General features: G+C 44.1%; 2 protein-coding genes across 3 annotated transcripts; one reads left to right on the forward strand and one right to left on the reverse strand.

The window, feature by feature from the left end:
- Positions 1–213: 213 nt before the first annotated feature.
- On the forward strand, positions 214–3,352 carry ckap4 (cytoskeleton associated protein 4). Its single transcript, XM_073480880.1, has 2 exons — positions 214–558; positions 1,831–3,352. Exons 1-2 carry the CDS (start codon positions 214–216, stop codon positions 3,007–3,009), a joined length of 1,524 nt encoding a protein of 507 aa, XP_073336981.1. The 3' UTR covers positions 3,010–3,352.
- Positions 3,353–4,722: 1,370 nt separating this feature from the next.
- On the reverse strand, positions 4,723–9,758 carry ikbip (IKBKB interacting protein). 2 transcript variants are annotated; one of them, XM_073480770.1, is made up of 4 exons: positions 9,378–9,758; positions 9,177–9,294; positions 5,565–5,786; positions 4,723–5,398 (listed from the first exon to the last, which is right to left on the reverse strand). In XM_073480770.1, exons 1-4 carry the CDS (start codon positions 9,566–9,568, stop codon positions 4,832–4,834), a joined length of 1,098 nt encoding a protein of 365 aa, XP_073336871.1. In that variant the 5' UTR covers positions 9,569–9,758; the 3' UTR covers positions 4,723–4,831. The 2 variants fall into 2 exon arrangements, with proteins under 2 accessions (XP_073336871.1, XP_073336870.1); XM_073480769.1 differs by lacking the exons at positions 4,723–5,398; positions 5,565–5,786 and adding an exon at positions 6,985–8,342.
- Between the last annotated feature and the right edge of the window lie 68 nt (positions 9,759–9,826).

The raw sequence follows: 9,826 nt of genomic DNA on the forward strand, positions 1-9,826 counted from the left end.
TGGAGTACATGGGACAGCCCCCATCCGCATACCTCAACGCACAGAGCCCCGTGGAAAGACACGACGCGCTCCCTGATACGCTGCTGCTCCGGTTTGTGGGCCTGGACTGGAAACATCCTCCATCCACGACTGCAAAAAAAAAGCAAAAACCCAGCACTCACTTACACTCCCACATCACATCACACACAATCTCAGCGAGCTCCCACACTGAAGATGACTGCGAAAAACCGACACAAGAGCAGCTCCGGCGAGAAGAGCGCCGCATCCAGCCAGGATGATGCCGCGTCGAAGAAAAGCCCGAAGATCAGCAGCAGCAGCAGCAGCAACAGTAGTAACGGGGTGAGTGGCCCCGCTCCTCAGGGGCCACCACGGTCAGGGAGCTGCCTCGGTCTTGTAGCCTCCACTTTGTTTTATATCGCGTTGATAGGCGCTGTAGGGGTTGCTGCTTTCTATTTGCAGCAAGTCGTGGAGGAAATGCGCCAGACGAGCGCCGGGCAGGAGGAGAGCGCACGGCTGAGCGCGGAGCTGGGCAGTAAAATGGACAGTGTGGTTCAACAGGTAGGTGGAAAAATGACATGAATCAATGGGGAAAAGTTGTGTGAGTGACAGAAGTAACTTTAAACCACTTATATAGTTCATGCATTATTGTTGTTTTCGTTAGAGATGGTGACTTTGTGTACCATTACATAACTGTCCATATGATGTACTGTATGTTCTGGTGGGGGGTGGGGTAGGTTAGGTGAGCCACAGTGATGGATTCCTCATTTTCTCCTTACACTTTTTAACTGAGCAGAAGTCCAAAAAGTAGAATTAAAAGTGTCAGACTTGGTGCAAATGAATCATTTCTACATTATTCTCTATTTTCTTATGTTTTCTTTTGTTTGAGAAGAACAGATGCACAAGGAAGATAAGGATGAGAGCACACTTTGTTCTATAAAGTGCATAAACTGGAGCAAACTAAGCAAAAATGTCTGATTATGAGTCTCTTTTCCACTAGTGAAACTGGATAAAGAAGTGCCCATGCAAATTAAAGCATATAGTTGAAGTTCTCTCCTGTTTCATTCATTCTTTCCTCATTTCTGTATCGATGTTCTCCAAGATAAAAGTAGGCTCTACACCATGTATAACCTGTCTGATCAACACTCAGGATCTAGTAGCCTGCAGCTATGTACCATCACTGACTTGAGCTATATGATGACTCATCTCTATTCATGTAAATGTTCAGATGAAACACGTCTGTCGTGTTAATTTATTCTGGGTTGGGTGTGACTTAAACTCTAAAATAGTTCTAATACCAACAGCAGAACTGAGGATTGATGATTACATTTTTAGAAAATCTCATCTTTACCTTTTTCCTGCACCATCTTATGATATATTACATATTATGAGCTCATTAAGGGCAGTTCTGTGTAGAGCTGCTGCAGTTAATCAATTAATCAACTAGTTGTCAACTATTAAATGAATCAGCAGCAACTTTGATGAACAATTAATCAGTTTGGTCATTTTTTAAGAAGGAAAAAAGTCAAAATTATCTGATTCCGGCTTCTGAAATGTAAATATTTTCTGGTTTCTTTACTCCTCTCTGACACTAAACAGAATATCTTTGTGTTGTGGACAAAACAAGATGTTTGAAGATGTCACTTTGGGCTTTTTTCACAGTTTTTTAACATTTATAGACTAAATGATGAATCGATTATTCGATAATGAAAATAATCATTAGCTGCAGCCCTTGTTCACAGGAACTCATCATTGTATTGCAGGTTTTGTGGATCATATTGTGTTAAAATGGATAAAAATGCACTGATTCTGTATGTTTCCCTTCTTGCACAGGTGGAGTCTCTAGCGAGTGTCGTGGACGGGCTGGAGTCATCACTGAAGATCACACGGGTGGAGCTGGAGGGCTCCATCAGCCGCATGAAGAGGGGCGAGGTGGAGACCAGGAGGGTGGAGGAGGCCCTCCAGAGGCTCCAGAACGATCTGCTCAGGGACCTCTCAGAGGGCATCAGCGAGGTGAAGGAGGCCCGGGAGAGGGACTTCTCCTCTCTGGAGAAGACTGTGGAGGAGCGTCTGGCCGAGGCGAGTCAGTCCATCAAGGCCAGCGTGGCGGAGTTCACCGAAGCTCAGGGCGACGCGCAGAGCCAGCTGGCTGACCTCAAGGCCCGCCTGGGCGACATGGAAGACCCTGCCCTCATCAAACAGGAGCTCACTGCTATCGTTGATGCTGTAGCTGAAATCAAAACGGCCAAAGAGGCTTCTGACTCCTTGGCCAATTCACTCAGGGAGCAGATCGGTGCTGTGAGGGCAGAGCTCCAGACTCGTAACCAGGAGGTAGCCTCGCTTTCTCAGGAAGTTCAAACGGTGAGGTCAGTGGTGCAGGAGACCGTTGGGAGTCTGAGGCAGTCGCTGTCTGAAGCTGAGGCCGACGTCCAGGCTCTGAAGGACAGAAGCGAGACACTGGAGAGCAGCGTGGAGCAGGCGGTTGAAGCTGCTCGTAATGTGGAAGGGAAGGCGAACGAAGCAGCCGCTCAGGTCAAGAAGCAATCAGACGACCTAGAAGTCAGAGTCAAAGCATCAGAGGAGAGCGGAGACTCACTGTCTGCATCGGTATCAGACATCAGCAGCAAAGTGGAGACGCTGCTCACCAAATACGACAGCCATGAGAGCACTCTGGCTGCTCAGGAGCAGGCTGTGAAGAGTGTCAATGCGGGCTTGGAGGAGAAGATGGAGGCGCTGAAGAGCAGTTTGGTGGAGCTCCAGTCCAACATGGCTGCTGTGGAGGGCTTCGATCAGCAGGTGAGGGACTTGGAGGAGAGGCTCAGCGCTCTGGAGGGCAGCAGCAGCAGCGTGAAGCCAGAGCAGCTGCAGAGCTTAAAAAGCATGGTGGCCGGCTTGGAAGAGAAAGCAGCCAAGCTAGAAGGCCACGATAAGGCGATTGCTACCCTTCAGAAGGCCCTGCAAGAGACCACACGGACACTGGCCGACATATCCAAAGCTAAGAAGGGGAAGTAGGTGATTTTACATGAGCAGAGCAACATCAGGTTACCAAAAAAAGGACAATAGCGCTTCCTAAAGGGTGAACATAACCCACTTTTCCTGTTTTCATGAAGAATTCGTTCTTAAACTTGATAGTTGATGTCATGATGTTGCACATTTTGGTAGAAAAGTAGCCAATGTGAGGAGAAAAGCCGGACTGCTGATCTGTGAATTCAAACCCAAACTCATCTGCACTGTATTTTTTTTTTCTAATGTTGTCTTTTGTTAAGTTTTACCCTCAAATGCTGTTTTTTTTTAAACCAACTGAATGCAATAATGATGAGCTCCTTTTGAGCACTCCTTTGTTTACTCACTACTTTTTTTTTTCTACAAGAATAAAAACTCTTGTTGACTCAAAAGCTGTGAAGAGTTATTTCTCGCCTGTACTGTTAAATCATGGGTGACACTTTGATTGTGTGGGTGTGAATGTAAATTTGCAACTATGTAGGCGTGATATCTCCAAAGGGAGGCTTAAATCTTGTTAAATCCCAAAAAGGAATTCCATCTCAATTGCATAATCTGTATTTTCCTACGACGTTTGAATGCAACAAATAACCTCTCGATTCATCAAGCAGCACCTCAAGACATACGCCACATGTAAAACTGAACGCTGTGTGCTTGGCTTACACAGTGACAGGTACAGTGTAATTTTCGTCCCCCAGGTGTTCCTCAGAAATGTGCTTCCTTGCTCAACAACTTGTACGGGGGCTTCAAAGTGAGCTATTTAGCTGGAAGGCACTTGGATGCTAACAGTTTACGGCCAAGATGAAATACAGGTTCACAGGAAACAATAGGTTCAGGCTGGGATGAGATAACTCTCTGAGGAGAGGAAAGACACTGAAACTATCAGCACCCAGGGGGGAGGGCGTATCTGGGAGACCTATCTCACAAGTCTGTCTGAGTAGATTTGCATCGGCTCGATACACACAATTGTTTCAAGGCAAACTGCGAATTCAATTTGGGCTTCCCTGATAAAATAGATTAGACTTCTGTGTTATTTAGATAGCTGTTGTAATGATGAGAGTGGCTTAGCTTGTGGAGCAAGTTAGGTTCCTGGTTAATGGTTCATGGTTAAGGTGTGACACCTCACAGGGCCCACCTCACAAACTCTCTCTGTAACAAAGATTTAATCACAATGACAAATATTGTGACAAATATAGTCTTATTGTAATTTGCTGATTGTTTTAAGCCAGTTGCTTTTTTCTCTATGAACTTTTTTATGTTGTTTGTTTTAAATGGTTTAACTTATGTAAAACATTTTATGCTGCTGTCTTGGCCAGGATTCCCTTGTGAGAGAGATTCAGAATCTCAATGGGAATATTCCTTGTAAGATAAGGGTTAAATAAAAACAATGTAAAAATATAAAAAATGACATCGTCACACAAAACTCAAAAGAAAAACCAAGGACATACAGTAATCGTATGTGGAATCAGATCAAAGCATGGCATCAGAACCTGTTTACAATATCAAAACAACTACCCGGTGAATCTCAGCCAAGTAAAACTAACATAGCTGCACAGGAGCCAAAAGGGAAACAATCTCATTCACAAACTTCAAAACCATGTTCCACCTTTTAGAAATGCTGACAAACCAGCTGCCAGGTTGTTTACTTTCATACTTTTAAATGCATTAGTGTTACCAGCTTTGTGCTTTAAGGCTGTACAGACAATCAGAGTGTGGTAGACAAAGTTTCACATTTATTTAATTTTTATTAAAAAGGTTTACTTCAAACAGTAGTATGACAGGTGAAAAGGCCAAAAGAAGAAATCCTTGATACGCTCCACTCATCTGAGGTCGCTCATGTCGGCCTGTGCATCTCTCCTATATCAGATAAATCAGCTATTTCACTAACCTGTTTCGTGGTAACACTTAAATCTCCCTCTACTGCAGTGAGGTTAGCTAATGTCTGTCTGAGCTCAGCGATCTCCTGCTCTCTCTTAGTCAGCTCCTCTGCCAGTCTTCCTATCCGCAGAGTCAGATCTGACACCTGAGGCTCAAACGCCCCAAAGTCTCTTTTGATGGCAGCAACTTTTGGTTTCAGGTCGCTGGCAAAGGTCACTGTTCTTATCAGACGAGCTCTGCTGCTCTCCAGCTCCCTCAAACGCTCAGAGATCTGTTTGTCAGCAGCGGTGAGTTCAGGGACGCGTTTGCGGAGCTGCTCTATGGCGCGAGTGTTGCTCTCAGATTCAGATCGGAGGTTTGAGATCCGGTCGATGCTGTTGGCCAGCACGTCTCCGATACGTTTGACCATGCTGTGCTCCACCTGAGCGGTCTTGTCCTCCAGCTCACCCAGATGAGTCAGCAGAGACTCAAGCTCAGACTGCAGGCCGTCCATCCTGCGCACATCTGTTCTCACTGATGCAACCTACAGGGGGAATATGCATTCTGTTTTTATTTATGTTTTACACAGCATCTAAACTATTTCACAGACAAAATGATTCTGTAGCAGATTCATTGAACATTGAGTTTCCTGCATCTGGAATCACAGGTGGTGTGGAAAAAAGCCCTGACAACAAAATAATCTGACAGACCTTATTGCCGAAGTCCTTTGCGATGGCCGAGGTGCGCTCTTCGATCTGTCCCACGGCGGCTCTCAGTGCACTCAGGCTGTTCTGAAGCTGAGCTCGTTTCTCCGTCAGCCCTGAAGCCCACTCCTTCAGCCGGCTCACGTCCTGCTCGAAACCCTCCAGCTGAGGCTGCAGAGCCCCCCGCTGACCCCCGAGACTCTCCAGCATCGGCTGCACGCTCTCACACTGAAACAGGACACACAGGGAATGGATTGATAGGTGCAAATGCTGTATGTTTGTGTATTCAGAAGGTGTTTAAAGCAATCATACATTATAAGACATTTTTTCAGGTTATGTCTTCATGAAAAACACAAAGTATTGCGTCAAAACAAATTTAAACAAATGAGACTTTTTTTAATAAAAAAATGTGACTTTATTAAATAAGAACAGTGATGCGATGATTGCCATGATGTCAACATGTCTTCAAAAACATGAAGCTTTATTATACATCTATAAAAGCACCTCCTGTAACAAATCAAAGGCAACACTGACAGAGATGTACCAGGTAGTTAGAGGCTGCAACAAACGATTATTTTCATTGTCATTATCAATCATTTTCACATCATCATAACACACAAGGTGATGCAAACAACAGTCCATTACTTAAAAGTATTACGTTTATTATTAAATATGAAAGAAAAACAGCCAATCTACAAAGTTCAGAGGCTGGAACTAGAAAGGGTTGGAAATATTTTGCTAGAAAATTACTTTTTAAAGATCGATTGACAGTTTGTTTCAGCTCTCAGGTTGTTACTTCTGGATAGGCCGGCGCAGATATTGTTTTACAGCCTTATCATTGCAAATGGCTGGCTTGAGAGTAATTGGTACGAAAATATCAATACACTTGAGTATTGTGATATTATGTTACATGATTTTTATTGAATAGTTTATATGCAAAACTGTGTGGTGGTTACTGTGACAAGCTTTTATTTTCTAAATTAGTTTACCTACAGATACCTTCGATATCGTTCCTGAATGACACTTTTTTGATACCGATGTCAATAAATACGTTTTAACAAAAGATTACATTACACATACACTTGTGAGTGCAAGCGTGTCTATCTTGTGTTTTTCCTGCATGCCCTGAGACAGCCAATCACTAGCACTATTAGATCTTGGCACAACAAGCATGCTGCATGCTTATTGGCTCACTGACGCTGATGAGATTAACTCCTTAGGTATGGAAATTTGGTATCGAATGACAAGACATTTTTCTGTTCTTGATAGTATCGAGGCAAATTCGGTTGGTGCTATAAAAGTTGAAATCGAAATCTGATAACAAGCCCTACCTAAAACTCCTGCAAGCACCTTTATTTTATTTTTTTACTGATACAGACAATCGTTCATTTCTTTTCTCAGATTGCACGCACATAGTGCTATGATGTTGGATGTTACAGGAACTGTGATAAATGCAAATGCTGAACTTGCTGTTCTGATTTAATAAAAAAGTAAACTTTCTTTCAATCAGATTGTATTCTTATGGTGTTGTTTTGACCCTTAAACTGAGTTTTCCTAAATTAGATTTAGAAAAATTGTAATATATTGAATTGTGACCCGTGTGTTGTGATACATAACATATTGCCTTGTAATGTGGCATGTTTTTATACAGTTACTAAAGAAACCTGTAGGTGTCACTCCACATTAAACAAACATTAAAATACATTCTTGATTGTGCTTGTGTAATACAGTGCTAGTGTACAAGAGTTTATACTGAAATCAGGGAACTCTTACGCTATAAAACTGAGGTACACACTTTGACAAACATTAATACTGAACTTTGACTGAGCAAATATATAAACAGGGCCGCTCCCTTTCCTCCGTTGACCCAAAACAATGACATCATTCAGTGAGGTCACCATAAAGAAGCTGAGCTGTTTCGTCTTCGTCAACTTTTTCCTCCCACTCCTCCTCCTCCTCCTCTATCCATCCTTCTCCCTCCAGAGTGTCAGAGTCCTTTTCAATCCTATTTTCCTTCAGCACCATGGTGAGTTCACGGACCGCCTCTTTAACCACAGACAGCTCATTCTTCATTTTCAGGATGCTGTTTTGAGCCTGCAGGGTGTCCAGCTCCTGTCTCATCTCCAGGATTTCAGTGAGTGCTTTCAGCATGCTGTCCTCAGTCCCAAACACTTGTAACGTCACCTCCTCCAGACGTTTCTCCAGCCCATTCAGATCAACACCCAGCCTCAGGATGGAGCGCACTGCCTCCTCCACCTGCGGCAGGTGCTGTTCACATTCCTGCGCCCGGGGAATGTGCTCCTGGAGCTGAGAGCTGAGCTCAGCCTCCTTCTTGCTCAGGCTGCTGATCTGCCCCTCCAGGTGGTGGATCTGCTTGGTGTTCCAGTCCAGCTGACCCTGCGCTCGCTTGATGTCTTCTTCCTCTGTGCGCTCCATAGCTCGGGCGTTCCTCTTCGTGCTGTCCTCAAGCTCCTCCAGCTTCTCCGCCAGCGACCGGGCCCTCCGCTCAGCCTCGTTTACCCGCTCGGTGGCTCCAACATGAGCCTCCCTGGATTCGGCCTTGAGGGCGGCCAGGTCAGTGGTGATGGCGGCCAGACGCTCCTGCCACGTCTCCGTCACGTTGAGGAAGTGGCCGTTGACTGCCTGCAGGTCACGGGAGGCAGAGTTCTCGTCGGCCTGCATCGCTGCAACAGCCGTGTGGAGGGTGGAGATGTCCTGCTGGAGTCGTGTTGCCAAGGAGACGGTGGAGAGCGCCTCCTGTAGGTCATCCTCGGAGGCGGCAAGCTGCAGCCGCAACACAAAACAGGAGGGCTGTTTCTGTGGGAGCTCTACCGTCTTCAGTTTTCATATATAATAGATACAGTGCAGCATGCATACATGAAGATATTGTATACAATAGAAGTGAACTGAATTGAAGAGCACAGAAATGTGGATACTAGAGATGTAAGGACGATACAAGAAGGAGTTTTTCTCATATTTTCAGAGAGCAAACAAAATGTAGCATGCAGAGGGTTTTATATGATGTGAGGCAGTTGTTCATAATCATTTGAGTTCACAACAAAAGCAAGGATACAAGAAAAATATAGCAAAAATACAGTTCCCAGGTTTGCAAACACTCATTCGCCCTTATTCATCCAACCTAATTGAAACTATCTACCCAAATCACAAATACTTGGTTACTTAAAAATTGAAACAAAGAATTCCTACATTTATTACACATTAAAGTGTGTCTACAGGTGTTGGGGAGTACTACTGTGTATGTAAGCGAAGATGTGAAACATTCGCTTATTCCATCTTCTTAATTTTGCCAATGCCAGACGCGTTGTATGGGACCATGGGTTTTTTCTATGTTTTAAAACAAGTCCCCATCTACTTCAGTTGAGGACACTGCAGCAGTGACGCTCCGGAAATATTTTGTGGACTACGAAACTTCACCTGACTTTCCATCAGCATGGGGTTGAGTATATGATGTCTGAATTTTCATTTTTGGGTGAACTTTTCCTTTAATCCATAGCTAGTTGCTGCCCTTAGGGGTGGACTGATAATGTTTTGTTTGGTGAAATGACCCTTTAGAGCTCCATCCATCGAGGAAGCTCCTCCACTTTGAAGCACACGTACCTTTTTAGAAACCTTCAGGACTTCTTCCTCCATGTCGAACAGATTTGAAGTCTTCCCGTGTAATAAACTGTACTTTTCTTCAATTCTGGAAAACCTCTCATTCTGCTGCAGCACCACCCTGAAGCCAAGAGACGTGAAAACTTTTAGCAGAGGACAAAAACCCTCAGAAAATTCATGCAAATACGAGGATGGTCGCCTTACCAGCTCAGACCTCCGCATACTGCCAGCGACAAAACGCAGATAATACTTCTGATATCCAAACTCGAGGGTGGTTTACTTCCAGTTGCCGTCTTCACTTTCTGAGCTTCGTCTTTTCCGTTTGTAGTCGAGGTTTCAGACACTTCATCACTTTGTTTCTGTGACTTCTTCCTCTGCTTTACCTCAGTAGGCATTTTAGCACACTGGCACCTTTACTTTGAAGGAATGCAAGAGGCCTAACTGTAAGAAAAATAAATAAATAAATAAAAATAAAGTCGAACCAACTATTCGTTAAGTTGCAGAGTAAAATAAAACACTTCTTTTACAGGTAAATACATAATGTAGGATACTAAAATGGCGTAACAATCTTAGCTAACGACTAAGTTTGGCGTATTTCATCCCTTTAGCTTCTTCTTCCTTGGAAAAATGCCGCTTTCACGTGCTGTCGTAAA

This window comes from Pagrus major, chromosome 14 (assembly GCF_040436345.1).
Source record: "Pagrus major chromosome 14, Pma_NU_1.0".
Classification (NCBI taxonomy): domain Eukaryota; kingdom Metazoa; phylum Chordata; class Actinopteri; order Spariformes; family Sparidae; genus Pagrus; species Pagrus major.

What these genes read in the sequence shown, in the direction of transcription:
- ckap4 (XM_073480880.1), top strand. Translation starts at nt 214, where the DNA reads ATGACTGCGAAAAACCGACACAAGAGCAGCTCCGGCGAGAAGAGCGCC. An exon ending in TGGACAGTGTGGTTCAACAG is followed by an intron (nt 559 to 1,830) that starts GTAGGTGGAAAA and finishes CTTCTTGCACAG; the next exon opens with GTGGAGTCTCTAGCGAGTGT.
- ikbip (XM_073480769.1), bottom strand. Translation starts at nt 9,568, where the DNA reads ATGCCTACTGAGGTAAAGCAGAGGAAGAAGTCACAGAAACAAAGTGAT. An exon ending in GTATGCGGAGGTCTGAGCTG is followed by an intron (nt 9,295 to 9,377) that starts GTAAGGCGACCA and finishes TCTTGGCTTCAG; the next exon opens with GGTGGTGCTGCAGCAGAATG. An exon ending in TCCTGAAGGTTTCTAAAAAG is followed by an intron (nt 8,343 to 9,176) that starts GTACGTGTGCTT and finishes TTGCGGCTGCAG; the next exon opens with CTTGCCGCCTCCGAGGATGA.